Source organism: Pseudorca crassidens, chromosome 12 (assembly GCF_039906515.1).
Source record: "Pseudorca crassidens isolate mPseCra1 chromosome 12, mPseCra1.hap1, whole genome shotgun sequence".
In the NCBI taxonomy this organism is placed as follows: domain Eukaryota; kingdom Metazoa; phylum Chordata; class Mammalia; order Artiodactyla; family Delphinidae; genus Pseudorca; species Pseudorca crassidens.
Window position 1 is genome coordinate 70,104,110 of NC_090307.1, and position 15,948 is coordinate 70,120,057.

The following is a 15,948-nucleotide window of genomic DNA, read 5'->3' on the forward strand; positions in this document are numbered from 1 at the left end:
AGGACCTAGATTCCTGATTTTCCTTTAGCCTCAGGCTCATCTCAGCACTGATCCTGTCTCCCAGGTTCTGGGTCAGGCAACTAGTGATGGAAAATTCAAGAGAAGCAGTAGTTAGTCTGTTCTGATGGGGGTGAAGGGAGAAAAAGAATTTGGTTTTGAACATAATGAGTTAGCAGTGTCTGTGGGGCATCCAGGTGGCCACACCTGAGAACTCAGAGCCAGGTGAGAAGGGGCGGCAGAATGGGCAGGGCAACCTCATTTCACATACTTGGCCCATGATAGGTGTGTATTCAGTACATGTGGTCTAAATCACTAGTCCTCCGAGTTTGCATCATGGTTCAGGAATCTTTTCAAGTTCTCTCATCCAAAGTTTTTCTCTTCTCTCCTAAAACTTCTACATCACAAACCTCAGATGTGTTCCCATATGGGTGTGGAAGTTTACTTGCTTGGGTGTTAAAATAAAAACATCTTCTGAGGAAATTAAAAACAACTAAATTCCACTAGAATTTGGGGGTGGGGCATGAAGGAGGAAGATGAGAGTTCATATAAATTGGCTCAATTTCCTCTTTTCTTTAACTTTTTTTTTTTTTTAATTTTTGGCTGCGTTGGGTCTTCATTGCTGCACGCAGGCTTTCTCTAGTTGCGGAGAGCGGGGCTGCTCTTTGGTGAGTGTGCGGGTTTCTCATCATGGTGGCTTCTCTCCTCGCGGAGCACGGGCTCCAGGTGCGCAGACTTCAGTAGCTGCGGCGCGTGGACTCGGTAGTTGTGGCTCGCCGGCTCTAGAGCACAGGCTCAGTAGTTGTAGCGCACGGGCTTAGTTGCTTTACGGCATGAGGGATCTTCCCTGACCAGGGCTCGAACCTGTGTTCCCTGAATTGGCAGGAGGATTCTTAACCACTGCTCCACCAGGGAAGCCCGGCTCAATTTCCTCTTTATTCACTGACCCTCCGGAAAGAGAACAGGAGCTCAGAGAAATTAGAGAGAAGAGTGGTAGTAGAGGAGAGAAAGAAAGAAGAAAGATTATCGGAGCTAAAAATACATTGAGCAGAGACTGGCTAAGCATCAGAGACGGGCAGATGTGTTTCCAGACAGAAGCAGTGGTTTAGATATGTCAGGAAGAACAGCTCCAAAGGATGGGTGGAAAATAAAGGTTATTTAGACTGATCTCAGCAGAGTGAAAAAGGTTCATTGGCGAACCAAACTCAGGAACAGGACTTTCAGCAACATGGAAGCCCTATGACCTCAGCCCCAAGGTCTCTGGATCAAGTGTTGGCACCAACAATGGAAACTCTTGCCATGGTTTCAGGACCCTGGATCAAATAGAGTCTTTCCATCCTGACTTTATACTTCTGAACAACCTTCAACAGAACAACCTCTGTTAAAGACTAGTTACTTTCCTTAGTGTATCCTCAGGTACCCGCTTCCCTTTCCATCTAACAAAGCAGGGATATTCGGGACAACTTCTAAAACCAAGGGGAAATGTAGCTCCTGTAGATACATCACCTCCATAAGGTTGATGAATCTGACAAATGTTTAGTGAAGGTGGATCGTGGGAAAAGAAATGTCATGATACCCAAGTCAGATCAGAATCATCCCCTGTTTCAAGAGGCTGATTGCTTGACAGCAAGGATTTACTGTGTGGCACAGGGAACTATATTCAATATCTTGTAATAACCTATAATAGAAAAGAATCTGAAAAACTATACCTCAATTAAAAAAAAAAAAAGAGGCTCATTGCTTGGTCTCATAAACCAGATGGGCACACAGCTAAGGACCTGGGATGAAGTTCCTATAAAATGTTGGGTTAAGTCACTCAGACCATGAGCAACAGGGGCTCAAGAAGGGGTCAGATGAGTGAATGGGCCATAATGTTAATAACATTAGGGACTTCCCTGCTGGTCCAGTGGTTAAGACTCCGTGCTTCCACCACAGGGGGCGTGGGTTCAATCTTTGGTTCGGGAACTAAGGTCCCGCATGCCTCACAGCACAGCCAAAAAAAACAAAAAAAAAAAAACCCCAAAAAAACCCCAACATTAATTAGAACTTTATTTACTGAGCACTTACTCTCTGCCAGGAGCCATGCCAAGTGCTTCACATGCGTTGTCCCATTTCCTCCGCGTAGTGATCCTGGGGTAGGCACTCCTACTATCCGCATTTCACAGATGAGGCAAGTAAGGCCCAGAGATGTGAATTCACTTGCCCATTGAGAAATGGATCTGGGAGCCATCAATAGGATTTGATGTGGTCCGTGCCCAGGTGTGGTACGTGGATGGGCCAACCAGATGCAAGGCAAAGTGTCACAGCATAGCTCTGAGTGGATAAGAGCAAAGGTGGTATAGACCCTGGTTGGGTTGAGTCCAGCCTTTGTTGGTTACTAGCTTTTGGGCCTGAGGCATGGTCCTTGAGCAATTGAACCTTCAGTTTCTTTTCTTTTTAAAAAATTTTAATTAATTAATGTATTTATTTATGGCTGTGTTGGGTCTTAGTTGCAGCACGCAGGCTCTTCGTTGTGGTATGGGCTTCTCTCTAGTTGTGGTGTGTAGGTTTTCTCTCTCTAGTTGTGGCACGCGGGCTCCAGAGCACGTGGGCTCTGTAGCTTGCGGCATTCGGGCTCTCTATTTGGGCACAAGAGCTCAGTAGTTGTGGCATGCGGGCTTAGTTGCCCCGCAGCATGTGGGACCTTAGTTCCGCAGCCATGGATTGAACCCACGTACCCTGCATTGGAAGGCAGATTCTTTACCACTGGACCACCAGGGAAGTCCCTGACCTTCAGTTTCTTCATCTATAAAGTAGGGATGGCAGCAGCACCCAAACTCATGCAGAAGACTGTTGGTAGCATTTGGTGAGATGATGTTGGTAAAGTGTTGTCTAGAACCATGTTTGGACTACAATGAGCATTCAAATCAACACAGATTTTACTGAAACAGGAGAAATAGCACAGGCCAAATTACCCTGAGTTATTTCTAAGGAACGTGAGGCTTACTGCTAGGGCAGGGTCAATTGAAGGGAGTTACACAGAAGGGAGAGAAGAATTTGATAGAACTTGAAGAGTCTGTATCAGCTGCCATCTGTGTGAACAGCTCTGTGCTAGAAGGAGACACTGAGTGCTTCTTGAGTCAAAGGCCTAGGAAAGTAAATACATTTGAGTGTCTGGAAAGAGGTGGTGTGGGAAAGCCAACCTCAAGATGGGGAAGGAGAGAAGGAAAGCAGAAGAGCAGCTCCATGTGCCATTCTTGCCCTTCTGTCCCTGCCACGCAGAGTAAAGGCAGACCGTAGCCCCAGGGCCCGGTGGCACTTCTCCAGGGCTCACTGGCTTTGAAAGGATGCCTGCCTGCCCAGTCTCCAGACGTTTGCAGACCCTTCCCAAAGACAAACCCTTTCCAACGCCCAGCTCTAAAACTGACCGACCTCTCGAGAGGTGAGGCCAGAGCTTGCCACTGAATTAACCCCACTGTCCTCCCAAGCATCTGTGGGTCCAGATGCCGGTGGCCTGGTGGTGGTTCCACGGTGGCCTGCGGTGCGGTCTGCCTGCGACTTTGATTCACTCCAGGGACAAAAAAACTCAAACAGGCAACGCATGTGATTCCAGGAACTCCTGCCAGACTCATACTCTGTTTTTCCACCATTTCGCTCTCCTCCCCCCGGAGAGGGAGCCTCCTTTGGCATTCTGTACATGAAAAATCAAAACCACCAACAGGGCAGGCACCTGATAAGGAGATAGGCATTGCCCAAGAGTTCCCAGGAAGAGGCGTCTTTGTTCTTGTTTCAAGCCCTTGACACTGCTAACAGCTCTAATTACTGCATTTGCCATGGGATGTAAAATAAAACCGCATTCCAGAAACCACGTATTCTCCCCCGAGAGAGACATGCGGGCAGAGGTGCCCAGGGCTGCAGGAACGTGTTCTTTCATTTCTGGTCCCTAGCCTTGGCAGCTATTCTGAGAACTTAACAGTACCTCCTTTATGTGCACGGAGAAGGGCCCTTTCGCACCTGTAAGGATGCATCTCGCTACCTGTATCCACAGATCTGGTCTGCATATTTGACTACATTGCGTGCAAAGTGTGCTTCTTAAGAATGTCAGAACCTTCAAAATTCACCCGCGCCATATTGGGGAAAATGAGGGCTTGAGAAGTTCCTGAGGCTGTAAGCACAAGAAAATAGAACTTCTTCCAACATAATTTAATTATAAAAATCTGATGATGTAACACCCACCCACACCCACATCACAAACCAGAGTGACATCACAAATACTAGAGATAATGGTTCAAAACTGCATGAGAGGCAAAATCTAAACAAACAGCAATTTGCCCATACGTGACTGAGGCAGAGAAAGACAGGTGATAGAAATATTAAAACAAAACAAAAAACAGAGAAAAGGGAAAAGAAAATACATATTTCTTCCCCCTACTAAGCTAACTAAAATAAAATTTAAGGCAACCGAAATATGGTAAGGTGATTTTATTTTATTATAGATGACATTTCTTAGAAAGCCAGGTCTCTTTAAGTGTGTGATTCTAATCTATCCAAATTGTTCTCTTGTTCTTGGCTGGTCCCAAGAAATGGAGGCCAGCATCATTTACATTGTGCTTTTGCCTTTTTAGACCCCAGAGTATATTTCCCTGCTTAGCAGCTTTTCTTGGCTCATGGCAGTCTGGTTAGAAAGTGATTTCAGGGCTTGGCACGATTTTACCTGCTGTCATTTCTGGGTTGCAGCATAGTTGAGGAGTGGCTACAGCTCCTATAGGAAGCTTGAGCGATCCCATCTCCCATTCCTTTCCTGCCATGGGTTCCCTTAGCTTTCCAGGGGACAGAAATGGTCTTTAATTCCTTATAAATGCTCTCTGACCCTCCCTCAGCTTCCAGCCCAAGCATGCTATGTTCTCTGAGAACCTGACCATCACTGTGACCTTGTGAAGTTCTACTGCTTCCCTACTTGGTACAAAAGGTTTTGGTGTGCAGGAGAGAGGTTGTGCAGAAAGATTTCTAAGAGCTGTGTGGAAGGAATGGTCTATAAAAAGATGTTAATACTTTACCTCCAAAGTAGACCTTCTAGTCTCTGCTTGAGAATTGGCCTTTTTTATTCCTTTTCTCCCCCTTATAATTCTAGCATCCAATCTCTGTGAGATGAGATCCCAGCAACCCCACCTATGGACTCTGACAGTCTATCTTATGAACACCAGGCTTCAGGACTGCTATGTGGACTCGCCAGCTCTCACCAACATCTGGACAACCAGAAAGTGTGCAAAGCAGAACATCAATGCTCCCGTACCAGGTACCACCTCTTCTTGGGAAGTTGTAAAGAACCCATTAATTGCCAGTTCCTTCTCCCTGGTTAGACTTTTGCTCAGGCGACAACTGAAGGAGAAATGCTGCCCAGTACCACGCAAGTTTGGAGATGCGAAACCCTCAAAGAGATTAAAGCCCAAGGACGATTCAGCAACGAAAGCCGCCCAGCGGGGCGGGATAAGAAACTCCATCAGTTCCAACAGCAAGTGGCCAGTGGGGCAGTGGCCAGGTTCACCCAGGCACAGGAGGCCTGCAGGAGGCGTCAATGAGGTAGGTGATGGCTGGTGGTGGAGAAAATGTGATGGGGTGGGGAGAAGGAAAGGTAAGCTAGGGCTTCATGCCAAGAGAAGGAAACCCTGAAGTTAAAGACAGGATTGTGGGGGGTCAGGATGGGGGTGGGGGCGTGATTTAGTGGAGAGAGGACAGATCTGGGGTCATGCATATTTCTCCTTTGCTCAGTTTGAGAGGAGGATAAAGTGGCTTTCAGAAGTGGAGACAAAAGAAACTTGACTTGAAGCAAAAATGAGGATGGGAAAGGCTCAGATGCACATGCTTGAACCCCAGAGCTGAGCCACAGACCTGGTCATGAACGTCCACATGGAGAACTTGGCGCCCAGAGGCCTGATCTGAGTCCAGCTCCGTTAGTCCACAGTGGCCGGCAGAGCTCAGAATGCACCCTGGAGCTAGGTGGTCAGTGTTCAAATCCCAGCTCTGACCGTAATTGAGGGGGACCGTGGGCTCAGTCTCTTTCTACCTAGGTTTTTGTTATCTATAAGATGTGGAGAAACAGCCCTCCCCTCACAGGGTTTCATGAGGATGAAATGAGTTAATGCATGCAAAGGGCTTTTGAGCAGAGCCTGGCACAGAGTAGATGTTTAGGGTCCTGGGTGGCACTCAGTAGGTAACAGCCGTGGTCCACCTTCTGGCTGTGTGGCCTTGGGCAAACCCATTCCAATTTCCTTGCTTTTAAAGCTGTCTCCTGCTGACCTTACAGGGCTGTGGGGAAACACTCGCAGTGGTATCCCTGAAGGAATTCGGTAAACTAGAACATGCTAGACAAATGTTGGTTGTGGCTGTAACCAAGACCTGGGGACACAAATCCCAGATAATTATCCTGAGCTCCCTTCTCAAGTTTTAGCTTTGACTTCTCTGCTTTCTTCCTGGCTACAGTAAAGAAAGTTCAAAGGAGAAAAAAGGAACACTCTGCCAAGATCTCGAGAGCAGATATGCTGAACATGTGGCTGCCTCCCAAGTGCTACCCCGGGACATTGGGACAGTGTCCTGGAAGGGCCGAGCCTCACCTCACTTCCGGAAACCAGGAAGAGACAGCAGCTGTCGGAGGATGCATTAACCACCCATGGCCTCTGCACAGAGGGCCACTGGGCTCTGCACCACACGGTGGTGGAGCCAATGCTGTGGAACCCTTCAGGGACCCCCGAGAGGTACACTTAGGAGCTGGGCAAGGCCATCAAAACAAAGCCCTGGGAGGCTCTTTGCAGCCAGGCTGCCACCCCTGAAGGTGCTCAGAAGGACCCACTGCCAGGCAGGAAGAGGCCAGAGGTCCACGAGGAGCATGCTCCCAAGAAATGGCCCAAGTCAAAGAGCGAGAAATAGGGACAGGAGCTCACAGGATTAGGGTATTCTCTGCTAAATGTCCGAAGAATAAACACCACTTTGCACCTTCCACGCGATCTCAGAGCACTTTACAGATCAGTGACTACCCTCCCCGGGAAACAAGACAGATGGGTATGAGATTCACTTTAGACTTGGGGCCCCTCTCCACCTTCATGATTTGGTCATTTCCAGGCTGGATGCTTAAGCTTTTTTCCTACAAGTCCCTTTTCCTTAAAGAGGGGCTGGAGGGCCTCAGTCTTCCAGATAGGAAAAGGCTTAGCAGATGAAGTCGATGGTTATACCCAGTTTACGGTCCCTATGTTCAAAAAGTGGACTGCTGGGATTGACCACCATTCCCCCCATAGGGCTGAGGAGAAAACCTATCACCACCTCAGAGACATAATCTCAAACGCTGTCTCTCAGATACTTGCCCAGACACCACCTGGATCCCCAATAACCTGAACTCTGTGTTAACAGGAGAGGAAATTACACAGATGCTCCCATGAGCGAGCGGATGTTATTAGGCACTGCTTCACGCAGACCTCTCCTTTGTGGAATCTGTAGACCTTTACCAAATAGAGCAATGACAATATATAACGTACTTGATAAAATTGTATTTTTTTTTTTTACAGTCATTTGTACAATTTGTTACAAAACCATAGAAGACTACAACTTGTTTTAAATCATTTTTGGTCGGCAAATATGTAAAATCTGTGTGCAATTATCATGTATTTACAGGGCCTCATGTTAGTCATTTTCAATGATTATTCCAACGTCACACTCTCAACATAAGACATGGCTTAAGATAAATATATTAGTAAATAAATATTCTGAGAACATATTTCCATAAATGAAATGTGCTGCTATACATATACAGAATATACATAAGTTGTTTTCTAGCCTTTAAAACATTTTTTTTTTAATGGTAATGTTGGAGAAGGAGCCCTTAGACCACTTTATTACAAAATCTTTACAGCAAAGTCTTTACAAAATATCTTTTAAGTGCTATGGGAGAAATTTTTAAAAAAACATTTTAAAATAGTGCCTTGTTAGACCAACACAATAGAGTTTATATAAAGAATAGAAAAAGGCAGTTCTGTTTAAAAAATAATACTCTTGATTAGTAATTATTTTTTAGACCTCATTTTAAAAGCATTAGTCCTGCATGAACTTTGAGTAGGAACTAGCAGCACATAAGGGAGGGTGTGAGTGGTGGACAGCAGAGTGGTGGACGTGTCATAAAACGGCGTGGGTTAGGGTTAGGGTTAGGGTTAGGGAGAGGCAAAGAGACGGAGAGTTAAGGCCAGCATCCTGGGGCTGTGTCTACTACAAAGAGGTACCTGGTGGACCAGAACTCCCAACCCCCCATTTTTAACTGGTTCTAGCACTCTTCAGTCTACATGGCTGTCCTACACCCAAGGCTGAGCCACGGGACCACACCCAACAGTCACATTCCTGCGCGCGCGTGTGTTTGTGTGTGTGTGTGTGTGTGCGTGCGTGTGTGTGTCTCTCTCAATGGAAGATGTGATGCTCCCAGTTTCCATAGCTATGTAACTCCCACATGCCACTGAGAGGCCACCAAGGAAAGGTACTTGTCATCATTATTGGAGTCTTACGACTTCAAAGAAGACATTTCTTTTGATTTGAATGGTGAGGCGATATAGTTGGTCACCATACTCTGGTGACCCAACACAAATTTAAGACAACGGCTGAGGTTTAAAGCCTGAAAGTTTCACTTTTCTGTTTCTACCACCCTATAAACTATGAAAATTAAATGTCGTTTTTTTGGCCATCTGTAGTTACTGCTCTTTCAAATGAAAATTGGACTCATTTATTTTAATAAGCCCAGTTGAAGCCACATGCTCTCCTCATCTATTTATTGCTTAAGGCTGCTGAGGAGTGGTTTTCCAGCCAGGGCTAAAGAAAGCCACTTTGGGGGTATGATTTCAGACAAGGAAGATAATATGCACTCAAAGGCATTAAAAACAAACAAACAAACACAAAGCCACAAACGAACAAACAAAATCTCAACAATGAGAAGCTGCTTTTTGTAGTTCATGTTAGAAGCCATACCCCCCACCCCTTCCCTAAAATCACAAGATGCAAGCTGCTGTCCTCAGCAGCTGCTACTCCTGGCCCGAGGAATAAAGGCGGCCCAGATCACGTGTCACGGGGCTCAGGCATTTCGCACACCCTCGCCAACAGGTGTGCTGGGCACAGGCGGTGCTGGGGGTGGGGGTGGGGGCAGCCCCCAAGGGACTGCACCTCAGAGGCTGGATGACAAATCTCACCACAGTGAGCTCCTTAATGGCAAACGGCTCAATCGTTTGATGCTGGAATTTCTTTCTGACAAATCCTGGCTGGAAGTAAGTAAATTTCCTCATCACAGGCTGGGGTTTTTAAGAAAAAGGGATTCAGTAAGATTCTCATTCAAAACGTTGTGATGTGGACCCTGGGCTGACCTTCCCTGGGCCTGACTGGAGAAGAGCCGTCACAGTCCCCTGGCAGCCCAGGGTGGGTCTCTGCTTCCCCACCTACAGGGGGCCAGGACTCAAGGTTCCTATTCAGCAAATGAGCATTTCAGATGACAACAAACACCTGCTGAATAAATGAATAAACAGAAGTGACCAGAAGAGTTAGCGAACACAAGAGCTAATGTGATTAGTTTCTTCTAAAAAATTTTTTAATAACAAGAAATACATTGGACAAAAAGGATAACGATCCCTGATCTGAAATAGCTTTAAATAGATTCTCCCTTTTAAAATGGAAACTTTTAAAAAATGGTTTGGGTTTTTAAACTCTTCTTCCCTCTTAAAACAACAACAGCAACAACAAACAACAAAAGGTTGGAACAATATATAAAAACCTACCCTTTGGGTCTAAACTATCTGATAGTCTCTTTCACTCTGTCTCATGGAGAATCAATACAGAATAGTGCATTAGGTAGAAAGGATAGTAGACATTTACAGGCGAGATGAGCAATTTCAGCCACGAGGCAGAGGGCTGAACAACCCTGAAGCAATGGGATGGGAAACGTTGTCATTCAAAGGGAGCTCAGACCCTATCGGGTCCCGGCGACGCGCACCCAGGAAGGCAGCCCAACGCCGGAAGCAGCCGGGGTGTGTGTGGCCGGGCACACACGGACGCATGCGCACAGGTCCGCTCCGGGGCGCCCTCCATCCCACCTCTCCCACAGCTGGGGTAGACACCAAGGCTGCAAAACCACGTACATTCCTCCTGGGTGTCTCTCCCCACACACCCCGTCGAGCCATCTCTGCAGCCAGTGGCGGGAAGCCCAAAATCAGGACTGTAAACTCTGTTCTAGTTAGGACGATGACCAGAGGGGACAGACTGAGGACACTACGCAGAATCGTCCCTGTCACCCTGGGGCTTACGTAGCAATGGCTTGTCCCGGCTCCGCAGTGCTGCAGACCTTCCACCCGACCCCAAGCTGTTTCCATCAGCTGCCTGAAGGTGCAGGCTGGAGAGGCATGGCTTCCGAGAAGGCCTGACATTTTGTATGTTGGGATTTGCCACGAGAAAGTAAGAGGCAGCATTGCATTGTTCCTCAGAGTTTGTACCCATATCAACTAGCTTTACTTCAAGTTTCTGGTTCATTTTCTAAGGCAGGTGTAGCCCTGAGCTTTTCAAAGGCCTGAGCTCCCTCCAGGGAGACAACAGTATCTACACATGATGTGGTTCAATTACTGCAGCAGTGATTTTTTTTTCAGCAAAAGTTGGCGGTTAGGGTTCTTTAAAATATATATTTAAATAACTTTTTACATTTACATATAATATCTTAAAAAACAAAGCAGAGAAGTCAATCCCACACACCTCGAACCCCAAGCACACACACTTTACAAAACAGAAGAGTAACATGTTATCAAGAGGCAAAAGACTAAGAGAATTTTGTCTGTTGGTTTGTTAATTGGGAGGAGGGGTTGCCACACGTGGCTCACATTTTGGGTTGAGGAGGGCTCTCTTTATTACCACTTTTGTGTTTGTCAAAGCTAAAAAAATCTTTTTTTTTTCTTTTTTTTTCTGTAGGAAGTCAGAGTTTGGAATCTCCATACAGTTCCCATTTCCACGGAAGAGTTCCATCTGAGCTCAGGCTCCAGGGCCTCCACTGTCGGCCAGGCGAGATCTTGGTCCTGGGAGAGAAAGAACAATCGTCAGGGGAGGGGGCCAGGCCCGCAGGCTTTGGGCACCACATGCAGGGACGAGGCAAGGGACCTGGGGGCCCATCCCAGCGTGTGGTGGGCTCTCAGAAGTAACAGCTCTGGATGCTGGATGGACTGTGTATATGGTAAAGGGCTGAAGTGGAGCCCCCTTTCTGAGGGCACGGAGGCCTTCTAGGGAGCCGGCCTCCCACATTGGGCTGTGCAGAGCCTTCTGGAAACCCTTAGGCAGCATGAAAACACAATGTACAAAAGATGTGCCTTGGGCCCTGTTGCAGGCACTGGGAAGACCCCCATTACGGAGCTCCCACACCTCACAACAAAGTAATTTCAGATTGTGAAAACCTGGGAAGTAAACAGAGGGTGTGAGAGTGAGCTCGGAGGGGGCTGGAGGCCGGCTCTTAACCCAAGATCTGCAGGAGAGAAGCGGTAGAGAGGCCTGGAGGCTGGAATGAACCTGGCACGTTGGAGGAACAGGACGGGGGCAAGGCGGCTGACATCATGAAGAAGGAGGGATGCGGGAGGAGGTTGGGCGGGGGCGGCAGGGCCTGATCATACAGACCTGGGTGAGGGGTTTACATTTCTAAAATTTGGAAGGTAATGGCAAGTCAGTGAAGAGTTTTCTGGTATAAAGACAGACTTATGTTTTAAAAAAGACGACTCTGGCACCCACGTGGAACAGAAGGCAAGACTGGCCACAGGAGACCAGTCAGAAGGCTACTGCCCTCACCCTAGAGAGAGGAAATAGGCCTGGCTGCGGACAGCAGGCGGGGAGCAGAGCAGATCCACGTGGGGTTTACTTTGGAGTTGGAATTGTCCCAGTGCTATTCAAAGGTGCTAGACTGCACACTGTTCACTACTGAAGACAAAAGATTTGGCAACTTTATCACAATTTGATGATGTCTGCTGAATCTAATAATAAAAAATCTGGACTTGGGTTTTGCATGTCTTTTGCTAAGTTTCATTTTTCTGGGGATTCAATTTTCTGGACCAGGGGAAAACCAGCACATGTGGTTCTCACAGACAGGCTGAGAAGCCCAGGACCCTGATGCATGAGGGGCAGGGCAGGCTCAGGGCTGGGGCCTGGGCTTTTGGCCTGAGCATCTGGGTAGGGAGCCTTGGAGAAGGGGGTGCAGAGGGAGGAACTCGAGACACTGCTGTGGCAGGATCAAGCGGGATGCTTCTGCAGCATCTGGGGGAGAGAGCTCATGGAAGCAGAGGGCCAGCAGGTCTGGAGCCCAGAGGAAGGGCTGGATTGGGGAGTAACACTTGGAAATCATCAGTTACGGATGCTGTTTAAAGCCAAGGGCACCAAGAAAGTCACTCAGAAAGTGACTGTGTGGAGAGAAGACCCAGATCCTGGCCTACCGTCACCGCCCGCTCTCACCTGCAGCCTCAGTGGCTGTGGCACTGGAGTCCTGAGTGTCCTGGGGGGCACTGGGGAAGCTGGCCCCAGGGGCCCCCACATCCTCTGGAGGGCAGGGAAGTGACAGCGGTGCCCTGGCCGGGCAGCACGGAACCCGCTCTTCTTGCTGGGCTGCTCCCAAGCCTCTGTGGGGCCACAGGGCATCCGGACCTGGCAGTGTCCCACCCCAGGGGCTGAGGCCCCGGGTCCCTTGGCATTCAGAGGGCAAGCCCAAGTCACAGTCCACATCCTCCGGAATGATGGGGATGCGCTGGCTCAGGTCCCGGGCCCCGGGGTGGCAGCTGGGCGGGAGCTCCTGGGCCAGCGTGTACTGCACACGTACCGAGCAGTCCTCGGTGTAGTGGCCGCCACCCCCGCCCCCGCCCCCGCCCCCGCCATGGGCCACCTGCTTCTCTTCATAGAAGCAGCAGGGCAGGCCCTCATACTTCACCCCATCTGTCCTGGGCAAGTGGTCTGGGTGAAGGCCATAGGGGCCCTGGGAGCTCCCCGGCTGTGACTCCCCACCCTGGGGGCCGCAGCCCTCACAGGGCGGGGGGCCCAGGAACAAGATGCCGCCCCCAGCCGCTCCCGCTCCGGGGTCTGGGGCGGGGGTCTGGGGCTCACAGCAGCAGGCACACATCGGCCCCTCCCGGGCCCCCTTCCAGGTCCTCCTGAGGTCCGGGGCGGCCCCGGGAGAGGCCTCGAGCCCCCCTTCTGAGGTAGAGCTGTTGGGCCCCCGGGGCTCCAGGGAGGAGCTACTGCTGTAGTTCATCTCCAGGCTGCAGGTGGACAGCTGGTCCCCCGAGGGAGAGGCGGGCCCGGGCCAGGGCTCTCCCCGCCCCGCACCTGGGCCTCGGGCCGCAGCCAGGACCTCCTCGGGGGGCGGGGAGCCCTCGAGGCGCACCACGGGCCCCCGGCCTGAGCCCCCCATGTCTCCGGCGCGACAGGGGCTGCGGCTGCGGTATACGAAGGGGTCGTAGTCGCTGCTGAGAGAGCTGCGGAAGGTGGAGCAGCTCCCGTACACGCCCTGGTTGCTGACCTCCGTGCAGTCCACCACCGAGTCGCTGGAGGAGCAGCGGCACTGGCCCGAGCTGCCGCTGCTGCTGCTGCTGTCGCTGCCCGGGCCGTCGGCCAGGTAGCCGCTGCACACCGAGCGGTGGCCGTGGTAGCAGCTGAAGCTGGACGCGCTGCCGCTCTCCAGGTGCGAGGCCGGGGCCGCGTGCACCGCGGGGGCGAAGAGCAGGCCGCTGCTGCCGCCGCCGCCGCCCGGGGGGAAGGCCCGAGCCGGCCCCCCAGGGGTGAGGCCGGGAGGGGGCTGCCCCTCCTGCTCGGGGTAGCTGAGGCCCCGGAAGTAGTAGTGCTGGTACATGGTCTCGTACTGGGAGAAGCAAGCTGCCTTGGAGAAGCTGCGGCCGCCGAACTTGGGCCTGCGGAAGGGGGGGGCCGGCGAGTAAGGCCGGTGCTCCAGGCCGCAGCGGTGAGGGGCCAGGCTGTGGTCCAGATGGAGGGGCGGGTAGCCGCGGATGTAGGCGGGGGTCTGCGGCGGGAAGAGGCCCTGCTCCCCGCGCCGGTCCACGGTCAGCAGCGTGACAGGGTTCCCGTGGGCGTCCATGCTCGTCCTCGTGGGGTAGGCGGGGATGGCGCTGGCCCTGTGTACGCGGCCGGGGTAGTGCACCGGCAAGATCACCCTCTGCTGCCGGCCGCGCGCCAGACTGCCGGTCTCCAAGCACACGGCGCTCGGGTTTCCCTTTTGTTCTGGGGAGAGGCGGAGGAAACGCGGTCAGGGGGGCGTGCACGCTGGGGCCAAGGGCTCAAGGGGCGGATGCGGGCAGAGACTGAGGCGGCCGGCGCCAAGGTGCCCAGTCTCACGACCATGGCCCATTCTAAGCTGTCGCCAAACCTGGCCACGCGGGTAGAGGCCTCCTGCTTCTCCACTCGAAAGGTGGTCACTCCTGTCAGGGTCCATCTCCCACCTCCCAGCTGCTCTGCACGGCATAAGGCTCGAGAGAGCAACAGGGACACGGAGGGGAAAGGCATTTTCCCTCTTGGGAGAACAGCTATACCTGGAGGGCACCCTGCCTTCTGGGCCCTCATCCACCACCACAGGGAGGCAGCAGCAGCATCACAACCCCGAGGTACCAGGCACAGCAAGCGTCACCACTGTCATCCCGCTGAAGAGATTGTGGGCCCAGGGCCTGGAGAGGCCGGGTGCCTGGCCCAAGGTCAGGAAGCCAGTTCATGTCAAAGCCAGAACCCAGACTCAGGGTGATTCTTCAGAGGCCTCCAAACCCCAAGCCCCCACGCCTCCAAGTCCAGGTGGCAATGCTGCGGTGGTTTGCTCGCTCCCCAGCACGTGTCCTGCTCCTGCTAGGTACTCGGTAAAGACAGTGACACTCCAGCAACAACAGAGGCAGCGGAGAATTACCTATGATGTTGTGTCGACAGTGGGGGCAGGTGTGGTGCTGCAGCAGCCACGGGTCCACGCACTTCCTGTGAAAGCGGTGAGTACAGGGGATGACCCGCAGCTCCTGGGAGGGAGAGAGGACACACAGCCTGAAGGAAGGGCACAGGCAGAGGGCGGTGCTGTCTTCAGCCCTGCAGTGTTTCTTCCCGTGGACCAAGGAGCCCAGTTCACTGTGGCAGTGCCCAGAGGCTCCCCCTCCCCATCTCTAGCTACAAGTGGGCTCCGTTCCCTGGAGTCAGGGCCCACACATGGGTTCTAGGGAGAAAGACATGGACCATCAGCCAGCTCCAACCACGGTGCTTGGTGTTGAGGGAGGAAGCCAGCTCCCTTCTTGTGAGGAGGGCACTCACACCCACGCCACATATAAGGGACCGCCAGAGCTGTATGCTAGTGCAAATGGTGAGCCTGGGGGTATGGAAGGGTGGCTAGATACACCCCAAAACCTTCTGCACTTCTGGGATGGTGGCTGGCTCCAGATACCCAAAATGGGGTGGGTAGAAAGGAAGATGCCCAGGACTCATGATTGACAGGTGGGGCGGCAAGGGGGCAAAATTCTCCCGTCCTCCCCTTCACTGGACCCTCAGCACTCACCTGGGGGCACACAGTTAATAACAAAGCACCCAACGTGGAGAGGAGGTAATGGGGTTCTGAGGCAGGCAGAACCACCTCTGAAGTTCCTGAGCCCAAAGCACCCTCCAGACTTGCTAATTTTACTTTGATTTTCCATTCTCTGACCAGCTCAATGCAGTAACATTCAAACACCTAAGGCTGTGCCTGACCGTGGCAAGAGTCCTACCTGGATTTTCTCGTGTAACCTTTGTGATCACCTGGAGTACAGGTCAGTCTCGGGCCCATATCACAAGCATAGGCACAGAGAATAAAGTCACTTGCCCAAGATCACAAAGCTAGAACCCTCCTGGGCCCAGATGAGAACTCAGGCAGTCTGCAGGTAGAGACCATGTGAGACTATTCATCTGGAGGCCTCTGCAAAACCTCTTTTT

The 15,948-nt window shown here is 51.3% G+C and overlaps 2 protein-coding genes across 2 annotated transcripts in view; one reads left to right on the forward strand and one right to left on the reverse strand.

Annotated features, from left to right (window-relative positions):
• The first annotated feature begins 5,551 nt into the window (after positions 1-5,551).
• On the forward strand, positions 5,552-6,900 carry C12H22orf31 (chromosome 12 C22orf31 homolog). The gene is given in 3 exon segments (XM_067701391.1): positions 5,552-5,556; positions 6,457-6,580; positions 6,583-6,900. Coding segments are annotated over 3 exon segments (447 nt in total).
• Positions 6,901-7,494: 594 nt separating this feature from the next.
• ZNRF3 (zinc and ring finger 3) overlaps positions 7,495-15,948 on the reverse strand; it is a 148,649-nt gene continuing 140,195 nt past the window's right edge. Inside the window, exons 7-9 of the mRNA XM_067700364.1 lie at positions 14,909-15,011; positions 12,466-14,238; positions 7,495-11,051 (exon numbers count right to left, since the gene is read on the reverse strand). Of these exons, the coding sequence (XP_067556465.1) occupies positions 11,008-11,051; positions 12,466-14,238; positions 14,909-15,011 (1,920 nt within the window). The 3' untranslated portion in view covers positions 7,495-11,007. The remainder of the gene's footprint in view (positions 11,052-12,465; positions 14,239-14,908; positions 15,012-15,948) is intronic.